This window comes from Meles meles, chromosome 5 (assembly GCF_922984935.1).
Source record: "Meles meles chromosome 5, mMelMel3.1 paternal haplotype, whole genome shotgun sequence".
Taxonomy (NCBI): Eukaryota; Metazoa; Chordata; class Mammalia; order Carnivora; family Mustelidae; genus Meles; species Meles meles.
In genome coordinates this window covers 92,196,459-92,219,391 of record NC_060070.1, presented here as the reverse complement: position 1 = coordinate 92,219,391, position 22,933 = coordinate 92,196,459, and the positions used below count along the sequence as shown (strand labels likewise).

General features: G+C 49.4%; 1 protein-coding gene across 1 annotated transcript in view; it reads right to left on the bottom strand.

Annotated features, from left to right (window-relative positions):
• The window catches only part of VEGFA (vascular endothelial growth factor A), a 70,810-nt gene extending 50,582 nt beyond the window's left edge, over nt 1–20,228 (bottom strand). The window contains exons 1-3 of the mRNA XM_046006074.1: nt 20,192–20,228; nt 19,492–19,630; nt 17,905–18,009 (exon numbers count right to left, since the gene is read on the bottom strand). Coding sequence (XP_045862030.1) covers nt 17,905–18,009; nt 19,492–19,630; nt 20,192–20,228 — 281 coding nt within the window. The remainder of the gene's footprint in view (nt 1–17,904; nt 18,010–19,491; nt 19,631–20,191) is intronic.
• Nucleotides 20,229–22,933: the final 2,705 nt, after the last annotated feature.

Sequence of the window (22,933 nt, the reverse complement as noted above, 5' to 3'; positions counted from 1 at the left end):
GGCAACACCCTAGTCTGGACCCACAGACATCTTTTTTTGACTTTGACTTAGCCAGCCCTCCCCTACCCACTCCAGCTAGGATCCTGACTTCTGAGTCCCCTGGGTCCTGCCCTGGTCACTGCCTCCATAGCCACCCATGTATGCACCCTCCCCATACCTTGGGGTTGCCTTAAACAATCATATGCTGCCAGAAGTCAAATAGATCAGGCATCTGTCAGAGTCCAGGTTGGACTGTCCAGCAGGCAGAGCACTGAGCTGTGGACTTAATAGAATCAGTCTGGCCACTGCCCAAACCAGGCACTCCATACACAATTGCCTCTGGTCTCTAGGTTCCCGGGGGGGAGGGAGGGGAGGGAGCTATGTTGCTGAAAACAGAGGCTGAACCTGCTGGAAGGGTCCTTTTCCCTCACCCCCACCCCCAGCCATCTCCACCAGCAAACCTGGGTACCTCATCAGGGAAAACAAGGAGGGAAAGAGGAGACACTCTGGGCAGGTCCACAATATCAGAGCTAGAAGGGAGTCGGGAGACCCCTTGGCAATCCTTCAGCACACAGATAGGGAAACCAAGGCTGCAGGAGAAGGGAAAGAAAAGCAGCATCTGCAGCCCTGGGTTCTGGCATTAGCTCAGCTATTGAGTGACCCTGGGCACATGCCTTCCCCACTAATGTGCTCTGGGGTCTCCCCACCACCTTGCTGTTCCAGGGTTCCAGTTAAAGCATTTTGCCTCAGGAGCTCAGGCCTGACCACTGCAGTCAGTCTCCTGTGGACCCCTCTCGGGACAACCCCACTAGCTCCTCCGGACAATCCCACCCCAGCCAGTGCCTGGGGACTTAGGGCAGAGGTGGTGGGGGAGGAGAGGAAGGTGTCACCCCAGGGAGGGGCGGCAAGGGAAGGGAAACTGAGTGTGTCCCTGGCTTGCCCCAACCTGTCCCCTGCATCCGGGGAAGGGTAAGAGTGACTGTCAGCTGGGGAAGGGGGGCAAGAGGGGCAGGTCGGGAGGGGCAGGGAACCCCCGTCTGGACTTGTCGGGGCAGCTGGGTGCAGCTGTTTCCGGCTGATGAAAGGGCCCTGATTGATATGGCAGTCGTGACTGATGCTCACCCCCAAATCTGAGCCCTTCCCATCCTCTCCGACCTGGGCATGCCCAGGGGGCCCACTGTAAGGACAGCCAGAGAAAAAAGAAGAGTGGGGCTTCTGCTGCCACTGGGGACAGTACCCCAAAGATAAGGGAGTGGGGATGGTCTCAACTTCCCAGCCCCAGCCCAGCAGGGGCAGGGAACTGGGGCTTGGCTCCACCAGGGGGCCAGGAAGACAGGGCCAGGGAAGAGGGACAAAGGACTTACCCTTTCCTCTCCCTATCCTGGGGTGCATCCACACACATTCAAATGTTTACACAGAGAGATCGATCCTATCCATCTGTCCTCCAGGGATGGCTGGGAAGAGAGCAAGGATTGCTACTGTGCATTCATTTTATAGTCTAGCCATCTGTGTTTTGCTAAACAACAGCTAAACAACGTTGACTGAGCAGGTCCTGTGCGCCTGGCATCCTTCTAAGACATTTTCATGCACAGCCCTATGAGGTAAGTGCTCTCACCACCCCCGTGTTATTGATGAGCATGTAGAGGCTCAGAGTGGTTAAGGAACTTGCCGGTAGTCACACAGTGGTCAGAGGCAGAGTGGAGATGTGAACTCAGTCTCCAAGGCTTGGGTCCTAACCACTGAGCTTCCCCCACAGGGAAATCATGGTGGGGCAGGGGAGACAGGTCAACTTGTAACCAGATTGTAAACAAATAGTGAGCTTATAATTGGGAGAGGTTTTAAATAGAGATGTACTAGGTACAATGAGTCCTCAGAGGAGGGGCTCTGTGGGCCAGGGGGGAGGAAGGGAAAGGGAGAACCAGGAGAGGCTTCCAAGACAGTAAACACTGGAAGTGGAACTGAAGAGTTTTCTCTAGGTTAGCTATTTTTCGAACTTTTTTTATAGTAAAATATACAAAACATAAAATTTACCATTTTAACCATTTTAAGTGTATAATTCAGTGGCAGCTTTTAATTTTGACGAAGTCCAATTAATCTTTTTTTCTTTTGTCCCCTGTGTTGTTGGCATTATACTAAAGAAATCACTACCAAATCCAAGGTCTTAAAATTTTCCCCTAGGTTTTGTAAGAGTTTTAAAATTTTAGCTCTTGGGGTGCCTGGGTGGCTCAGTGGGTTAAAGCCTCTGCCTTCAGATCAGGTCATAATCCCAGGATCCTGGGATCGAGCCCCCGCATTGGGCTCTCTGCTCAGCAGGGAGCCTGCTTCTTCCTCTCCCTCTGCCTGCTTCTCTGTCTACTTGTGATCTCCTTCTGTTAAATAAATAAATAAAATCTTTAAAAAAAGTTTTAGCTCTTAAATATGGGTGACTACCATTTTGAGGTAATTTTTATGTATAGGAAGGTAAGGTCATCAGCAAACAGGTAATTTTACTTCTTCCATTCCAACTAGATGTCTTTTATTTCTTTTTCCTGCCTATTGCTCTAGCTGGAATTTCCATTACTGTATAGAAGAGAAGTGACAAAAAGCACTTGCCCCATCTTATCTCAGACTGCAGGGGAAAAGCTTTGGTCTGTCTTTTGCCATTACGTATCCTGTTTAGCTGTGAGTTTTTCATATATGGCCTCTGTCATGTTGAGAAATTTTCCTTCTATTCCTAGTTTATTGAGTGTTTTTATTTTTTTTAATATTGAGTGTTTTTAATAATTTTTAGTCAAATTATTTTGTCAAATGCATTTCCCCCATCAGCTGAGATGATCATGAGTCTTTTTTCCCTTCATTCTATTAACATAGTGTACAACATTGATTTTATTTATTTATTTATTTGAGAGAGAGAGAGCATGTGTGCACAAGTGGGACGGGTGGGCAGAGGGAATGAGAGAGAGAGAATCTCAAGCAGACTCCCCACTGAGCGCAGAGCCCAACACAGGACTTGATGCCAGGACACTGAGATCATGACCTGAGCTGAAACCAAACTTAACCAACTGAGCCATTCAGGCGACCCTGATTTTTGTTGTTCTTGTTGTTGTTGTTATATTGAGCCATCCTTGCATTGTAGGAATAAGTCCCAGTTGATTGGAATGTGTATTTCTTGTAGTAAAATGCTGCTGAATTCTGTTTGCTAGTATTTTATTAAGGATTTTTGCATCTATATGCATAAGGAATAGTGGACTGTAGTTCTTTTTTTATATTGTTTTTGTCTGGTTTTGGTATCAAGGTAATGTTGGCCTCATAGAATGAAAATGTTCCCTCATCTTCAATGTTCTGGGAAAGTTTGAGAAGGATTAGTGTTAATCTTTTACATGGTTGATAGAATTCACCAGTAAAACCATCAGGACCTGGACTTTTTTTTGGATGGATGGGGTTTGATTATTGATTCAACATTTTTGTTATACTTTCTATTTCTTTCTATTACATGTTTCTATAAATGTGTCTGTTTCTAGGTTATCCAATTTGTGGCAAAGAATTGTTAACAGTTTTCTTTTTCTTTCTTTTGTTTTTTTTTTGTTTTTTTTTTTTAGTTTTATTTATTTCAGTAATCTCTATACCCAACATGTGGCTCAAACTCATGACCCCAAGATCAAGAGTCACATGGTCATCTGACTGAGCCAGCCAGGTGCCTCCATAGTATTCTCTGACAATCCTTTTTATTCCTATAAAGTCAGTAATAATGTCCCCATTTTCATTCTGATTTTAGTAGTTTTAGTCTTCTCTCTTTCTATCTTAGCCAATCTAGATAATGTTGCTTACAAAAAATTTTTGGTTTTGTTTATTTTCCTTATTGTTTTTCTATTCTTTATTTCATTTATCTCTAATATTTATTAGTTCCTTCTTCTGTTAGCTTTAAGGATACTTTGCTCTTCTTTTTCTAGTTCCTTAGGTGTACACTTAGGTTATTGATTTGAGATCTTTCTCTTTTCTTTTATTGTAGACATTTACAACTCTAATTTCCTCTCAGAGCACTGCTTTCTCTGCATCCCATAAAGTTTTGGTATGTTGTGTTTTCATTTTCATTAATTTCAATGTATTTTCTAATTTTCCTTCTTAGTTCTTCTTTGACTCAATGGTTGTTCAAGAGGGTGTTGTTTGATTCCCACATATTTGTGAATTTTTCCATTTTCTGTCTGATACTAGCTTCAGGTCTCTTCTCATACAATCAGAAGAGTTACTTTGTATGATTTCGATCTTTTAAAATCTGTTAAGGCTTGTTTTGTGGCTAACCTTTGATCTATCCTAGAGAATGTTCCATGGGCACTTGATAAGAATAATTACTCAATTATTATCAGATAGAATGTTCTATGTATATCTGTTAGGCCTAATTGGTTCACAATGTTGTTCAAGTCCACTACTATTCCTTTATTGGCTTTCTGTCCAATTGTTCCAAATGATATTGAAGGTGGGGTATTGAAGTCTCTGACTATTACTGTAGAAATGTTTATTTCTCCCTTCGATTGTGTCAATTTTTGCTTCAGGGGCTCCGTTTTTAGGTGTGTAGAGGTTTATAATCATTATATCTCTTTGCTGAAATGAACCTTTTATTAATATACAATGTGCTTCTGTCTCTTAAAATGTTTTTTAGACTGACAGTCTCTTTTATATGACAAAATAGGCCATCCAACTCTCTTCTGGTTACTATTTGCATGGGATATCCTTTTTCTTTTCTTTTCTTTTTTAAGATTTTGACAGAGAGAGAGATCACAAGTAGGCAGAGAGGCAGGCTGAGGGAAAGGGGTAAGCAGGCTCCCTGCTGAGCATAGAGCACAATGCAGGGCTTAATCCCAGGACCCTGAGATCATGACCTGAGCCGAAGGCAGAGGCTTAACACTCTGAGCCACGCAGGATCCCCTTCTTCTTCTTCTTCTTTTTTTTTTTTTTTAGATTTTATTTATTCATTTGAGAGAGAGAAATCACAAGTACACAGAGAGGCAGGCAGAGAGAGGGAGGAGGAAGCAGGTCTCCTGCCAAGGAGAGAGCCCAATGTGGGGCTTGACCCCAGGACCCTGAGATCATGACCTGAGCCTAAGGCAGAGGCTTTAACCCACTGAGCCACCCAGGCGCCCCTTCTTTTTTTTTTTTTTTTTAAAGATTATTTATTTATTTATTTATTTGACAGAGAGACACACAGAGAGAGAGAGGGAACACAAGCAGGAGGAGTGGGAGAGGGAGAAGCAGGCTTCCCACTGAGTCGGGAGCCCGATGTGGGTCTCGATCCCAGGACTCTGGGATCATGACCTGAGCTGAAGGCAGACACTTAATGATTAAGCCCACCGAGGCACCTGGTATATCTTTTTCATCCTTTTACTTTCAATCTCTTTGTGCCCTTTGAGCTTCTTACAGACAGCATATGATTTTTCTTAATCTAGTTTCTGCCTTTTAATAGGAGAGTTTAATCTGCATTCACTGTGAATACTGATAAAGAGTGACTTACTTTTGCCATTTACTGTTTTCTGTATATCTTAGCTGTTTTTTGTTCAAGTCCTTCATTACTGCCTTTTTCTTTCACTTAGTTGATTTTTATAGTGTACTATTTTGATATACTTCTTTTCTCCTTTTTAATATATTTTTATTATTTACTTAGTGGTTATCTTGGAATTACAAATAACTTTTTTTTAAGATTTATTTATTTTAGAGAGAGAGAGAAAGTGCGAGCAGGGGGAGGGGCAAAGGGAGAGGGAGAGAAGCAGACTCCCCACTGAATGCGGATTTCAATGTGGGGCTTGATCCCAGGATCCTGAGATCATGACATGATTTGAAATCAAGAGTCAGATGCTTAACCCACTGAGCCACCGAGGTGCCTCTACAATTAACATCTTAAACTAACAACAACCTAGTTTTTATTTTTAAGTTTTATGTATTTGTTTTAGAGAGAGGGAGAGAAAGTGTGAGTAGGTGGGAGGGGAAGAGGGAGAGAATCTCAAGCAGACTCCCCACTGAGTGAAAAGCCTGATGCAGGACCAGTCCTGTGACCCATGAAATCATGACCTGAGTTGAAATCACTTAGGTGTTCAACTGACTGAGCCACCCATGTGCCCCATAACAACCTAGTTTTAATAATACCAACTTAATTTCAATATACAAACACTCTGTTCTTTACATCTCCATCTCTCCCCCTTTATGTTATTGTCATAGATGATATCTTTGTACATTGTGTGCCCATTACCATAGATTTATAATTACTGATTTGTGCATTTGTTTTTTTATCCAATGATGACCTATAAGCAGGAAAGTTTTCAAAGAAAGAGGTGCAAGGTAGGGTGAGTCTTCAGAGAAGGGGCACTGTGGATGGGGGCTAGGGAAGAAGAGGAGAACCAGAAGAGCTTTCCAAGTCAGTAAACATTTGAATTGGAGTTGACATGGGTTTTATTTATTTGTTTATTTATTTACTTGAGAGAGAGAGAGAGCATGAGCAAGAGGGGCAAAGGGAGAGGGGGAGAGAATCTCAAGCAGACTTCATGCTGAGCACAGAGCCCCCACACAGTGCTCAATCTCATGACCCTAAGATCATGACCTGAGCAGAGACCAGGAGTCAGACATTTAACCAACTGTGCCAACCAGTGCCCATTGAAACTGACTTTTGAAGAGCAAAAAAATTACTATGTAAAACTGCTTATTCACAGGAAAAGATGTCCAAGATATTTCACTTAGAACACAAAGTAGGATACCAAATAGCACAAATGAACTCATTTTTGTAAGTGTGTATGCATTTACATGCATTTAAAGATATATGTATATCTATGCACGCAAAAAAATTCATGATTATATTCATAGTACTTTAACAGCGGTTATCTCCAATTGTTGGAACTGTGGGAAGAGGAAACATTTCCTTTTATTTTTCCTAGTATGTTCTATATTGCTTAATAAACTTATGTCACTTTTTTTATTAACATATAACATATTATTAGCCCCAGGGGTACAGGTCTGTGAATCGTCAAGCTTACACACTTCACAGCACTCACCATAGCACACACCCTCCCCAATGTCCATAACCCGACCACCCTCTCCCTACCCCACCCCTGGCACCCCCAGTTTGTTTTGTGAGATTAAGAGTCTCTACGGTTTGTCTCCCTTGTGTCATTTTTATAACCGGAAAAGGCAATGACACCTTTTTTATTCTGAAAGGTAAAATGAATGACTTGGCATTCCTCGTAGAGACAAAGTCAGGAAAGACCTACTAGGTGGAGGGGGCAACACAAGCAAAGGCAAAGAGGCGTGAAAATCATGGTCTGTTAGAGGACCTGGCAACATACGGCACGGCTGGCAGGCACTAGGGGGCTAGAAGAGAGGTATTTCCAGGGGCCACATTACCAAGGCTTCGCGTTCCATTAAAAAAGTTTAGTCAGTTCTTGGCACGAGGGCAAGAGAGTGACAGGTTTTGATTTACATATTAAGCAAATTAGTTAATGGGGGTGAGAAAGAGCCCAGAGGCTGAAAGGCCAGTGGGGAAGGCTGTTGCAATCATTGAGGAGAGAGAAGATGGGGCGGGAACTGAGTCAGGGCTTGGAGGGTGGAGATTAAAAATAAAAATATGAGAGAAGTGGAGGCCAAACCAGACAGCAATTATCCCTGAATGGGAAGTCGATTTGTGTGTCTCCAGGGTCTCCAGTGCTATGGCAGGAGGCCAGGTCCAAAGATGAGCGTGGTCATGATCACGATGCAGATAAGGGTGATTCCCAGCGAGGAAGAGGAGAGTCCCATCAGAAGAGCCCTGGAGCCCCTTTTGTAGCTGGGGCTACAAGGACAAATAAGGCCTGTGCCTGTCTTCAAGAAGCTCACCGTGCCACTGACTCAACTCGCTCCCTCACTCATGTATTCATCGCTTACTAGAAACTTCTTCTGGGCCACACACATACACTCTGTTTATATCTCCTGCCTTTAGATATGAAGCAATTAGAGTCTTTTCCCAGGGGTTGTTATGTTTCGAACCTTCTTCTCATACTTTCCCCACCATGTACCCTCTCTGTGCCCACACACCAAATCATACAGAGAAACCAAAACAGAGACTCAGGAAGAATGAATTCTTCCTGAGGTGCCTGGGTGGCTCAGTGGGTTAAGCAGCTGCCTTCGGTTCAGGTCATGGTCTCAGGGTCCTGGGATCGAGCCCCACATCGGGCTCCCTGCTCAACCAAGAGCCTACTTCTCCCTCTCCCTCTGCCTGCTGCTCTGCCTACTTGTGCTCTCTCTCTGTCAAATAAATAAATAAAATCTTAAAAAAAATAAAATAGAATAAATTATCCCCTTATACTTCTTGTGGCTGAACATCTTCCCCTGGTTCCTGGAGTCTGAACGGCAGAACAGCCACAACTGAGTTCTCCAGACTCTTCTGCATTCTTGTGTTCATCCAGCAAACTGCTGACTGAGCCCCCAGGCAAGCCCAGGGCCAGGGCTGGCCAGTGTGGGGGTGACACAGTGAAGAGCCACAGAGCACACCCTCAAGGAGTCTCCGCTAAGGGACTCAGTGGCTCATTCTTTCCACAAATATCTACTGAGCATCTCCCATCTACGAGGAAAGACTTTGGAATGTGAATGAGAAAGACAAAGCCTCTGACTGCATAGAGCTCGCTGTGTAGACAGAGAGACAAACAAATGAGCAAACAACGACATGAATAGAAGACAACTATCTGTGATCAAAGTTCTAAAGAAAATAAACCAGGGCGATAAGATAGTGATGAGGTTAGACCGCACCAGCTTTTTGATTTTGAGCGGGATGCTGCCCTTCCCTGAGCGTCGGCTTCCTCACAGATAATAGTTGTGGCTTCCTCAATTGCGAAGAGGACATGAGTTGATATGTGAGCCTTGCACACGGCAAGCAATCTAGGTTATCTACCTTGATTTCTAAATAGATACATAACCAGATCATCAAAACACGAGGCAGTTAGTGCAAGATAAAGAGATTCAGACCTGAGGCATTCTGGGAGCACTACGGAGGAGCCCCGGGGGGCTAGGTGCAGGACCCCTGCACCTAGGTGCAGGGATGGAGGTGAGGACACTGGTCACAGATGTCCTTCTTCCCCTTCCCTAGCCCTGCACCCCACTGGTGACCCTGAAGCATGTTGCCTCTCTGAGAGACGGGAGCAGGTGGAACGGGCAGAAGAATCAAAAGTAACTTGCTTCCCTCGAGGACAAGAAAGGAGGGTTCACAGGTGGCCGATGCCACCACATTCCAGGGCCCCTGGCTCTTTAAAGTGCCCGTTGCCCCATCTGTTGATAGAGATGCTGTGAGGGGGCCCGGATGTTCCATCCTTGTGGAATTGAATGAAAGGGCAACTCTCATTCACAAGGATCCCTTCCTGGATATCCTAGGGTCCCTCCCAACAGCCCTGTGGTGGAAGTTTCATTGCCCCATCTTTCAGATGAGCACATCTGTTTATAGCACAGATTATCCTCATTTGGTTCAGAATTTGCGGTGGGCAGTGAGACTGTAACCTGGCTGTACCTCAGCAGCTTATCCCCTCTTCTGTTCAGCTTCCCTCAGCATGGAGTGTGCAGGAAAGGCTATGGCAGGGAGAGGACTGGGGAATTTGGGAAGGTGGAGGGAGTGATAGACAGAGGCTGCTGTGCAAAATGACCTGGAACTGAGGTGAGAGCTCCAGGATCGGGGATGAGGGGGTGTCCGTTTTACAACCAGGAAGAGATGGAAGAGATGCAACCAAGGGAGGAAACTCATTCCCCCCACCCCCATCACAATAGGCATCCAGGCAAACAGGATGAGGTTGGGGCAAGCCCCTACTCTCTGCACCAGCGCTGTCACCCCCCTACCCAGCATCAGCTAGCCAAGTGGCCCCATTTCAACCCTATGGCCACAGGGACCAGGATGTGGGCACCCAGGAACGGAGGAGCCCTGACGCAGACAGCTCTGCGACCCCAGTGCCTGGCCTCCGCAGCCACAAGCCAAATCCTCCCTGTGGTCTGGGCCCCAGCCAAGCGCCCACACCCCAGCTCACGGGACCGCAACTTCCCTGTTGCATCAGGTTACGGAGCGCGTGCACACACTCCGGAGCTCATTACACAACTGGGGTGCGCGCTCCCGGCACTCACACACCCCGGGTGGCCTGACAGGCCCACAGAGGAAACCACAGCCCTGCTCCAACGACACAGGCCCCTCTCTACGGCCTCCTGGCCTGGAGAGCTGCAGGAGAGCTGCGGAGGGTGCCTGTCCAGGACCCAGGATTCGGCCGGCTCCCCCGCTGGCTCATCGTGAAACCCCAGTAAGCCAGGGCCCCCTTCCAGGGCCTGTTGCCCCACCTAGAAAGGAAGATCTTCCATGCCAAAGATCTGAACACCGAACCCCACGCCACTCAACACCTGCCAAGCCACCACCAGCATCCTCTTGCCCCCAGGAACGTGCCCAAGGAAGGGAGGCAAGAATGGCACAGGGTGGAGACAGAGGATTGCGCAGGATGACCTCTTCTGACAGGGCTTCTCTGCAGCAGAAGTGGGTGTGCCTGGAGGGGAACCCCATGTCACCTCCTTCTCCCTAGGAAGCGGCCAGAGCTTTCGAGGTAGTCCTAAGGAGCAGCAGGTAGCCGAAGCAATTTTCTTCTTTGCACTTTTAACTTCTCCCGATTGTCCACAACAGACGTGTGTTACGTATTACTTGGCAATAAAAGGTCGGAGGAGGAGGCTGGGCTCGACCCATTAACCTCCCAGGGCATGTGCCCTCTGCCCAGGACAATGCCTTAAACCGGTGCTTCCCTCAGCCTGTTGTGAAAAGGCTCACGTGAGCCCAGGAAGCCTGGGATAAAAAAGTCGGACAGGTTCTTTTGCCAGGGGGACTCCTCAGAGCCTCCAACACACTAATCTGGGCCACGACCCTCCGAGAAGAGGAACGAGACGAGGAAACTCATTGGTCTCGGAGCTCTTTATAAGGTAGCGTTTCCAGAGACAACTTCTGGGCCCTGCCAGAAGTAAGGGTCCCGCCAGAAGTAAGGGTCCCAAAGAGGCGGAAATCCAGGCACATACCAGATATAAGGGCCTCCATCGAGGCCTGGAGGACACAGAGCATTTGCCCTAGGCGGCCACCTCCAACTGCATGAGTCAAATCCCAAGCCCACTGCCTGGAACTGACCTGAGCCCTGCATCCCCGTGATGGCGGTGACAGAGGCAGGTAGCAGTGTGTCAGAGGGCCCTTGGGTGGCCCGCAGTCTCCCATAGTTTACTTAGATCTGCAGTGACCCCTGCTGGCTCTGCCCAAAATTGCCCCTCCCCTTAGTCCTCACCTTCCCTGCTGGCCTTGCTTATCCTCATCACTGTCCTCCTCCATCCCTGGCTCTCCAGCAGCTTCCCGTTAGCCTTGACCCAGCCCTATTGGGATCCACCCTGACCATACCCTCCCACCAGGTCCCCACTCTTTTCCCCGTCCCTGGGGTTGGAATCTCGCTGGGCTGATAGAGCCCACCAATGAGTTCTGGGCCCTGAACTGGGGAACTCTGATGGCATGAGGAGTGGGGGCTCCGAAGACTGCCTGCTGCCCTACCAAGGACATGGAACAAACCCCCAAGGCTGTTATAATAACAACAAACGTTCTGGGCGCCTGGCTGACTCCATCCATGGAGCATGTGGCTCTTGATCTTGAGGTTGAATGTTCGACTCCCATGTTGGGTGTAGAGATGACTTAAAAACTTTTCAAAAAGCGAACATTCCCCTTCCTCTCTCTGCCTACTAGTGATCTCTGCCTGTCAAATAAATAAATAAAATAAAATAAAATAAAATAAATAAAATCTTTAAAAAATAAAATAAAAAAATTAAAAGCAAACATTCGTTGAACTCTTACTACCCTCTAGGAGCACAGCTAAACCCTTTATGTAGGTCATTCCACTTAATTCTCATAAGAATTTTAAGAGGAAGGCGTTATTCCTGTACTAACCCAGTTTTCAGATAAGAATCGAGATTCAGAAGCAAAATAGCAAATGACAAATCCAGGGGGAGTCAAATGCCGTCACTGACTTCAGAGCCCATCCACGTGTCCACAAGGCTTATTTTATCATTCTTGCATCTGCCCACCACTCCAACTACCCAAGCATGCAAGTGTCTGTCCAGTACCCATGGCCTTGAGGAAGTGGGCCTCAGTGGGCCTTGCCCCATGCCCTCTAGGTATAGCCCTGTGACCCAACCGTGGCCATCTGTAACCTTCTCCCTGGTAAACTGGACTTCAAATTTAGTTGTCAAGTCCAGGACCCATCCCCTTTTCTGATCATTGAGTCTTGATTTATTTCAGGCAAAGCACAGGCCTTCAGTAAAAGTGGCTCAGACAGAAACGACTCTGCCCCCTAGCTCCAGGGGGAGTCACGTGATCTAAGCCTGGCCATTCAAGCACCAAAACGTCCTGGCTACAGTGATTGGTTCACAAAGGACATATGACCCAGACTAGGCCAAAGGGGCTAGTCCTGGGAGTTCACTGGGGAGTTGCTGGTTCTCCACTCTGGAGTTGCTAAGGCCGGGGGAGGTGATGTCTGAGAACGGAGCTCAGAGACCAGGAGAGCAGAGACCAGACCTGACGATGTTATTTGCACTGTGTCAAAGACAGGTCTACCCCTGGACTTTTCAGTGATCATGAGCCAATAAGTTACTTTTCTGTTGTTCTTGTCTTAAGTACATATGAGTTGGGTTCCTTCCTTTGAAACAGAGATCTAGCAAAGCCTCCCCACCATTGTTAATCATTGGTAACAACTGTGTCTCCTTCTTGCCTTTTCCTCCTGTGCTTATTTAGACATAGTAGACATTTTTTTAAATAAAAATTGACACCACGGACTACTCCTTCCTTCAAGATAGGCTTTTTTGCTTATTTTTGTGAAACCTCACTCTCCTGGCTTTCCTCAGGCCCCTCTGAAGTCCTATCTGGCTCATTTTCCTTTGCTGGCTTCTCTTTGTTTGCAAGTAGCGGAAACCAACCCTGGCATTTACAAGCCAAAAAAATTTTTTGAAGAATTTATTGGAAAAATATTGAGGAACTAGCTAGGGATTTGACTGGAAGGCTAGAATACCTTGCTTGGAAATGGGGCAGAAATTACTTGGCTGAACTCTAAAGGCCTCTTTCACGCTAGGGTCAGGTGCTCGAGATGCCCAGTCCCAGGAGAGAGTCTATCCAGCTGAGCTTAGGTCACATGGCCACCCCTGGGACATCCCATGGAGATGAGAGGGTCTGGTAGAACAGGTCTCTAGGAAGCCTTCCAAACTCTTAAGTGGGAGAATGGATCATCTGACTTATCACCCCACAAGATGGTGGAAAGACAATGCTGCAGAAGGGATCCAGAGACAAGAAGACCACAAAATGAAAGTGAACATCTTTCCTGTGTTCTTGGGGTTGTTCCCTAGGTGTTTTCTCTTGTCTGCACTGCCCCCTGGGCCTTCTCATTCCCTCGCATAATGGCTGCAGTTGCCACTGATATGCCAACCACTCCCAATATAGACCTATCTCCTGTGTAATGAGCCTCCCTCATGGATGACTCAAAGGACATTGAACTCAATGGGTCAACCCTGAACTTGTCCTGATCACCAAACCCATTCCCTCTTCGAGGTCCTTTGGCTCAGCAAATGAAATCACCAGTCAGTCAGTCAGCTGACCACATCAGGAATAGGGAGTCACTGAGTCATTCTCAATGCCCCACCTGCTTAACGGGCTTCAAAGATGGCAATCCTCTTTCTGACACTCTCCTCTTGATCACCCCCATCTTTCACCCAGCTAATTCCTTGTGCCATAGAATTTATCTGTCATCTCCTCTTCTTCTTTAGTAATAGAACTGCTGATCTGTAGCTAGATCCATGTCTGCCCAGAATAAAGACAAATTCCCCAGCCTCCTTTCTAGCTAGGTATATAACCAAGCTCTGGACAGTGGTATATAAGTAGAAATGGTGTGTGCTCCTGACAAAGATATGTCCTTAAAAGAAGGGTTATGCCTTCTCCCTCTTCTTTTCTCCTCCCCACTGACTGTACTGTGGGCATAATGACTGGAGTTGGAGCAGCCATTTTGGACCATGAGATGGAAGCTGTGTATTTGAGAATGGCAGAGTGACGTCATTAGATAGAAGAAGCCTGAGTCCCTGACGGCGTGGAGATGCCCTCCCTGCCAAGGAGGGCTTCATTTATGTGAGAAATAAATGAACTTTTATCTTGTTTATCCCCATGATTATTTGCGGAATTCTTCTGTCGCTCACGGCTGAACCTGACCCCAGCACACTGTACTCATTCTGTAAGTCTCAGATTAAATGTCTTTTCCTCAGGGAAGTTTTCCCCAGTCACATAGACTCAGATAGGATGAACTGTTATAAATTATTATAGTATAGGATCCTGTCATTCTCTCTAATACTTTTCAAATTTGTATCGAAATCAACTGTTTATAGAGTAATCAGTATATTTTCTTTCCCTTTACTTGAACACAATTTCCAAGTGGGCAGGTACTGAAACTTTTTTTTTTATTTAAAGATTTTCATTTATTTATTTGACAGACAGATCACAAGTAGGCAGAGAGGCAGGCAGAGAGAGAGAGAGAGAGAGGAGGAGGAAGCAGGCTCCCCGCTGAGCAGAGAGCAGCGGGGCTCAATCCCTGGGATCATGACCTGTGCTGAAGGCAGAGGCTTTAACCCACTGAGCCACCCAGGCGCCCCGGAACTGAAACTTTTTATCACTAAATCCTTGGTTCCTAATACAGTGCCTGGAATAAAGCAGTCACTCAATAAGCCTTGTTGGTGAAATGAAGGGATGAATGACCTTAATATTGTAAAAGAAATTATTACTGATTTCTCAAGTCTCTGGAGTTGCTTGCCATAGCAGATTAACCCAACAAGATCCAAGTCCTCGGATTCACCAGTTTTCCCTAATGAAGTCTACTTCCCCTACATAGAAATGTGCTCTCCCTTGCCTCCATTGCAGCCTCTGTGACTGTTTCTCTTTCCCTCACAAAGGTGGTCATCTGGGATCATCTGTTCACCACAACCAAGTTGGCCCCAACAGGTCTCAGCTTCCAGCTTGGCAAATATGCTATTGTCTTACTAGAAATCTCCTCCATTAAGGAGGAAGATGGCACGCACCATCCTCCTCCCACTCAGGCACCGTCCCATGCAGCTGTCCAAAGAAAGGGGTTCCAGGGCCTGGTACATTTGTTGTGGGTCCAGCTTGCACTGGTGCCCCAGATCTTCTCTGATCTCCAGACTCCCCAAAAATCCTCTCTCCACTTCTGTCCTCCACCTTTGGTAATCCAAGGCATGGCATTGTGTCTAAGTAATAAAATATAGAGTAAGGAATGAGAACTGGTTTGAGCTCCTTAGGGCAGGGCTCAAGCTGTATCCCTCTCTGTCTTCTTACACCTGGCATGGGACCTGGCCCATAGTGGACACTTAGCAAACATCTACTAGATAAATAGAAAGACTCCCCAGGGTGTGGTCGGGAGGGGGAAGAAAGGGCTTAGTGCGTGAGGAGGATAATTTGAGGTGCTGCGCATGAGTTGTTCTGACGAATGGAAGAGAGGGGATGGAAGGGAGAGCCAAGGGTCTGTCCCTATCCTTCCTACTGCCTTTGGTGGGGAGAGGGTGATCACAGGCAGAGGAGGCCAGCGGTGGGGTCCAGGGCTGGTGGGAACTAGATGCCAGCAGACCCTCTTCCTGCCTTCACCCCATGTCCAGATGGGGGTCTGGGGAAGTGAACAAATCGGGCCATTATCTCTGATCTCTGACGTTGCTGCTCCTCTTGACAGAGAAGAATTTAAGAGGCAGCTGCCACGGGGACACACAAGAGCTGTCCAGACACATGGGTCTTTCATGCCACTGTCTTTTCCCCAACTCCCAGCTATTCCCAGGGGCCAGGCTGATCCCAGGGAGGTCTGACAAACAGGACTAGGTCCAAGCCAAGGTGGCTCAACTCCAGATAGCACCTGGAAGGGCCTTCAGGAAGCTGCAGATTCAGTGCAAGGCCTGCACAGGGCAGACAAGAAAAGTGAGGCCAGAGAGTAAGGACTGGCCCACAGCCACATAGCATACTAGAGGTACAAGACATGGCTCTCCAATTCTTTTCTTTTCTTTTCTTTTTAATTTAAGATTTATTTATTTATTTTAGAGAGGGCGGGGCAGGAGGGGCAGAGGGAGAGAATCTAGAAGCAGACTCCCAGCTGAACATGGAGCCCTGAGCGGGGCTTGATCCCGCGACCCATGGGATCACAACCTGAACCAATAACAAGAGTTGGACACCTAACCGACTGAGCCACTCAGGCTCCCCACCTGGCTTCCAGTTTTGCCACACCGCGTGGGACACTGGGGAAGGGGGAGGGATCTACAGGTTTGGAGTGGGGACTCGGGATTTCACAGGAGGACACTTACCCCCACCCCACCCTAGAGTAGAGAAGAGCTTAAGCTCCGGAGTTCAGATGTCCTGGGCACAAAGCCCAGGCTCACTTCTCATCCACACTATAACTTCAGCAAACATTGGAACCTAACTGCACCTCAGCTTCCTTTACTGCGCAATACAGATAACAGTAACTGTACTAACCTCATTGAGCTATTGGAGGGATTAAATGAGTCAATATGCACTTGGAAAGGGACTGATATATAATAAGTCCCCAGTAAACACCTGCTGTCACTACTGAGTGGACATCAGAAGGTCTTCCTGACCTGCGAATGTCTTCCCTAACCCGCCAGAAGCCTTGCCGGAGAAGTGATTCACACTGGCAAGTACCTCGGAGGCTCAGCCACACCCACTTCCCAGGGTCCAGGGCAAACCAGGCCCGCTCCCCAGTGTTCACCAACCCCACCCTCCAATTCCCTCCCGTCTCTGGGACTCAGTGGCCCCTCAGCCTCTGCAGTCGCCAGCCTGTCTGCCGGGCTCTCACGCCTGATGCAGAGATAAGCGCATCCCACGATAGCATTGTTTCCGCTTCCTGAAGCTCTCAAGTGCGATCCTAGAGGGTGGGATTAGCCAGGCGCTTGGACAGCTCAGGAGTTTGGAAGGATAGAGAGAGGCTGTTCCCAGAGCTGGTCAGTCCCATCCTTAAAAGTGGTGGAAGTGGCTGGGCATGCAGGGAAGGGGCAAGGGGAACAGCTGTGGCCTGCGCTCCTGGAATAATTCACCCATACCAACCACCCCCTCACCCCCCAACCCCCCCACCACACATACACACCACACTTGGCCCCAGGTGGAAAGAAGGGCTGCACAGCTCAGCAGAGAAAAAGGACATCCCTCTCCCATAGTCTGTTCTCTCCCTGCCCCCAGATCAGAGCTGGCTGGTCCGGGGACTCCCTCAGGTGGCTGAACTGAATAGCCAGGTGTCTCTGGAGAGAGAAACTCAGAGCCCGTAGCACCAGAGCCTGCAAGGAGCCAGGCAGGCAGAGGAGAGGGGAGTCTGGGGGAATGGAGCATCAAGGCGTGCTTACTTCATCATGTTTGATAGGGTCAGCCTAGGGAGAGAGGCCTTCTTCCTCTCCCAGCCAGGGCGGGCCCCCTCCTCCTGTCCCTGCTCCCCCATGCTCCCAGCATAGCCACTCGCATGACCTCACTGCCACAGCCAGGCCAGGCAGGTGGCCAGGAGCCAGGGACCCGCCAAAATCCACATCCCCAGAGACACGCACGAGCCAGGCAGGGCCTGGATATGTCACTCAAACAACCTCCACCCGTTGAACCCACGCCTGGGAAGACAGCCTGTCCTGCTACGTGTTTACTCCACTAGGCAGTCTCACCTCCTCTCACAACAAGACTGGACTCAGAGCCGTCCTCTACTCCTGATCTTGCCTGTTAGCCACACACATCCTGACTCTTGACTGCTCCCTGCTCACTGCGCTCAAGCTGTCCCATTCCAGGACCTCCCCCGAGGCCCCTGACCCACCTCTGGCCTCTCCATGACTCCACATGGCACAGGCAGTCATGGCAGAAGTAATGGAGGTGACAACCTGGACGTGGCCGTGCTGCCTCTGACACGGGTTCCAGAAGCTTCGGTGGTCGTGATGGTGACGGAGGTGGTGGTGATGGTCCCAGTGATGACGGCAGGGGAGGTGCTGGTGGTAACGGAGGGGCTGGTGATGGCAGTGGCAGTGGGGTGGTCCTGACGGTTGTAACAGCACGAATGAGGCGAGTAGGGGTGGGTGTCTCCCACCCCTCCCTAAGGCTCAGGGAGGTGAACAGACCCTCATGAGTGTCCCCCGAGGGCTACGGGAGTAACAGTGAGTAGCAACTGCCCAGTCACCGCAGGCTCCAGAACAATGAGGTCATGACCCCTTGCCCTGTTCCACAGTGAGGCCTAATCCATTCCCCTCCTGGACCTCTGGAGACCTTCTCTCCCACCTGAAGCACGTATCGTCTGACCCCGAAACGGCTGAGGCTCCCCTTGAGGGGACATGGGACGAGGCCAGGCTGGTGAGACAGAGGATACAGTGTTAGCATCCCAGCTATTAGAAAACAAATTTGGGGGGTGCCTGGGTGGCTCAGTGGTTTAAGCCTCTGCCTGTGGCTCAGGTCATGATCTCAGGGTCCTGGGATCAAGCCCCGCATCGGGCTCTCTGCTCAGCAGGGAACCTGCTTCCTCCTCTCTCTCTGCCTGCCTCTCTGTCTACTTGTGATCTCTGTCTGTCAAATAAATAAATAAAATCTTTAAAAAAAAAAAAAAGAAAACAAATTTGGGTCTGAACCTCACCAAAGAATGGGAATCATAATTCCTACAGGCAGGATCATTGTAAGGTCTGAGATAACCATCTTCTAAAGTGCCTGGCACAGAATAGTAGCACAATAAATAATAAATCTTTTTCATTCTGTTTTCCGGGCCTTTCTTATGGAGCCCTGGTATACCCACCCACCCCCGGCCCTTTTCCCATACACCGCCCCGCAACTGCTATAGCAAGTCACCATAAACCTGTGGTTTGAAACAACAGAAATGTGTTCGCTTGCACTTCTGGAAGCCAGAAGTCTGAAATCAAGGTGTCAGCACAGTGGTGCTCACTCCGAAGGCTCCAGGGGGAGAATCCTTCCTTGTCTCTTCCAGCTTCCAGGGGCTCAAGGCGTTCCCTGGCTTGGAGCTCCAACCTCGGCCCCTGTCTTCATGTGGCTCTTCTTCACATGGCCTTCCCCCCAGGGTTTCTGTGTGTTCTTTTCCTGTTACTTACAAGGATTCTTGCACTAGAGTGAGGGCTCACCCTAACCCAGCGTGCTCTCATCTCAATCCTTACGTTCATTACATCTGCAAAGACTATTTCCAAGTAAGATCACACTCTGAGGTTTCGGGTGGCTATAACTTGGCGGGGGGCGGGGGGACTATTCAACCACCACATACACACCCCCACCTCTGAATGAGCCAAACCTAACTCCCCCACACCCGTCCCACCTGGCATACTCATGGCCCCTGTCTCTCTCTCCCTTCCCAAGCCTGCTCCTGAACACCCGTACCCCACCCTCACCCGTGGCATCCCAGGTCCTCGGGTCCTGTAGCCCGGGGCTCCCTGGTGCCCCACGTGCCTGCATGCATGTCCACAGGCTCTCTTTCTCACTTGGCGATGATAAAGGGGGATTCTAGGCTTGAGTTGGAGTCCGCAGGGGCCTCACTGCTCGGAAATGCTTCTTCCTCTCCCCCTGGCAGCTGTTTGGCTTGGCGGGGGCCCAGCTGGCAGGCCATGCAGCCAAGGAGCCCTGGGGGGCAGGGGGAGGGAATGGTGAGGGGCAGGCAGCTCCCTCCTCAGGCCCAGGCCCCGGGAGCTGGGCCAATCGCGGGCCTCCCTACTAGCCAGCTCCAGCCCCCCTCACTCTTGTTTCTCCTCCTCCCTGCTCCCCTGTCCTCCCCGTTTGACAAAGGGGAATTCTGAAGACCCTCCACCCCCCACCCCGCCCCAGCCAAGCAGAAGACGTGCCGAAGGGGAGCAGCAACTGGCAAAGCTAGAAACACACAGAGAGAAAGAACAGTCAGCAGACCCCGGGGCTTTGCTCAGGGGGGCTCCGGGTACTCTTTGAGGCCACCCTAGGACAACCTGGACTACTTCCCACCTCTGGACACCCTGCCCCCTGTTCCTTCCACATTCCTGAAACCTGTTCTTAGTGCCCCCTTCTAGGGCACTTGCTTTCTCCTTCTGGGTCCTCTCTGAACCCCCAAACTCATGCCAATTTTTCCCAGTCAGCACCCTCTTCAGATTAAGTGGGAAGGAAAATGATATCCCCCAAACCCCGGCCCCCAGCAGGTCCTACAACTTCTCTTACCACTGGTGGAAGCTGGTGAGTGGCTGAGCAGGGTCATTGCCCTCCAGGCAGGGGCAGGGGTCTCTGTGCCTCCGCAGTGAGCAGCGGCACCAAGCTGGACAGGGTTAGTATTAATACCATTAAGAAAAAGGTGTATTTTGGGGCGCCTGGGTGGCTCAGCGGGTTAAAGCCTCTGCCTTCAGCTCAGGTCATGATCCCAGGGTCCTGGGATCGAGCCCCGCATCAGGCTCTCTGCTTGGCTGGGAGCCTGCTTCCTCCTCTCTCTCTCTCTGCCTGCCTCTCTGCCTACTTGTGGTCTCTATCTGTCAAATAAATAAATCTTTAAAAAAAAAAAAAGAAAAAGGTGTATTTTGTGTACACTTTGGATGAACACTGCGAGAAGAACGCAGTTTTACACTTATTCGGGCTTCATTAAAAAAAAAACAAAACACAAACTTTTAACCCAATTATTTCACTTGATTTGCTAGCTTTAGAGAAGAGATCCCGGATGTTTGACCCGTGCTAGAGGTTCAGCATTGGCCCAGCTGGCGCCGGCCTTAGAAGAACCGTGGCACCAGAGCCCATCCTTCTTCGTCAGTCTTGACCCAAAGATGTCACCTTCCTGGTTATTTGTCACCACCTAAATGGTGTTGATTGGAAACTTCTCCTGAAATGGGGCAGAACTGTCTGGTTGTCTCTTCCATGCAACTTAAGCACAACGATATAAATAAAATAATAATTGGATGTTTAAAAAAAAAGAAAGAAACTGGAAGGTCACGGAGAGCAGCTGGGCCACAGGGCTTTCCCACGGGCCTCTGCAGGTGCAGCACAGAGGGCTCCCTCACGCTGCACACATGTGTGTGTGCGCCGTTCTTAAGGAGGGGAGCTGCCCAGCTGCCTTGGCAGCTCTGGAGGGCCGGCCGCGGGGTCAGCTCATCCTGGCCTCCCAGCCACGGTGGGAGACCATTGGACTGGAGGCTCCCTTGGCTCCCATGCCCTGGCACATCTGGAAGCTGTTAACTTCCATCCCTTCTCCCACTCCCCCCTCCCTGCGCCAGCTGTTCTTGGTGGCTAATTCTGGGAAGTACCCCTCGGTCGTGGATGCCTGCAGAAGACGGGGTAGGAGGAAGGGAGGTCCTCACCCCTGTGTTGGTGGGTGGGAAGGAGGTGGGCAGGCCGCAGAGCGTTCCTGTGAGTCACCCAGAAGAGCCGGTCTCCTCCTCCCCTGGCCCCACAGGACAGCTGGTAGGGTTACTAGGGGTTGAGTAATGAGGAGGGAAAGACAGGGAGGAGGCAGGGGCAAGTGTGGAGGGAGACCAAGGCGCAGAGACTGCGAGAATGTTTCTGCCGGAAGACATTGCCAAAGGGTCATCTGATAGCGTCCATCCCCCGTGCTGCCTGGGCTCCACGTGGTGTGGTGGAGAGAAGGCAGGCTTTGTGGCTGACCAGAGCCCGGTCTCAAGCCCAGCTGCCTTGCTGTGGGTCTGTGTGAGCTCAAGCAGGGTCCTTATTCTCTCTGGCCTGAGCAGCCTCATCTGTACAAGGGAGGGATGGCACCCCCGGGGAAGGACTCCGTGTGGTCTGTGGTGTGGTCCGCACTTAGAAGCATTCACTCGCTCCTCTCTGAGAGCTGCTCCGGACACCTTCTGCTCGCTCCCCTCCCCATCCCACTTTCAGGGGTCTCATTCCCTAGTGCCTCCACACCACACCTGGACTTGCTCCCCAGATGGAGTCTGACCCTCTCTCCTCTCTGCTCAGCTCGGTCCTCTTTGCTTCCTAAACTTGTAGAGGTTTAGGAAGGTGACTGCCCCCAAATCTCCCTCTACCCCCCAGCACCTGTGGCCTTAGGGAAGCTGTTGAACATCTCTCTAAGACTCGATTATCCCAGGGGTTAAATGTCATCACGGCTCCGAGGATGCCTCCTCAGATGCTTTGGCATGCCATCTTCCAGCAATTGCAGAAGACAGGTTTCTCAGCCGCCCTCTTATAGATGTGGAGGAAAGGACAGATACTAGCATTTACCAAAGGCTTGCGGCACACCAGGCCACATGCTGAGCCTGAAAGAAAAGCCTGAAAGAAAAGCTGAGGAAATGCTATAGCCTCGCCTTAGAACACCTGTGTCTTCAAAAGCTAAGCTCTGGTTCACAGCTCCTAGGACCCCCCCAGGTAGCCAGATAGCCTGCGGCTCATCATCCTGGCTGGGACACTCAGAGAATGGTCACACAGTCCCAACCCAAGGAGCCGTTCTGTCACCAGCAGTTGGATGGCCCCACACCCCCTTACAGGGCAGCTCCTCTTCCTGTTGCCCCACAAGCTCCAGTCCCCTGGGACAATGAAATCACACGCCTCTGCTCCAGCCTCTTCCTTGGCCTTTCCTCTCCCAACTCCCCAGCCTGCACCGCCTAACCCATCTGATGGTTAGTCTGCAGGAGCTGATCCAAGCTGGTTCTTCAATATACTGTCACTCTCATCTGAGTGCCGATGATTTATGGCTACTATCCCATTCAGCCCCCGTAACAACCCTCAAAATGAGTATTATCGTACCAATCTTGCCAAAGAGGAAACCAAGCCTTAGAAACAGGGCCACCCCATCCGCTGGGGGTTCTCAGTCTATGGAAACGGTGGCATTCTCCGTGGCTTGCAGGGGGCCTGCATCGGTGTTGAAGAGGAGACTCAAGTCCGTTCATTGCAAAGGATTCTAGGCCTGAATAATCAACTGCCTATGCATCAGCGCCCGCAGGGGCCCACCACACTGCTCGAATT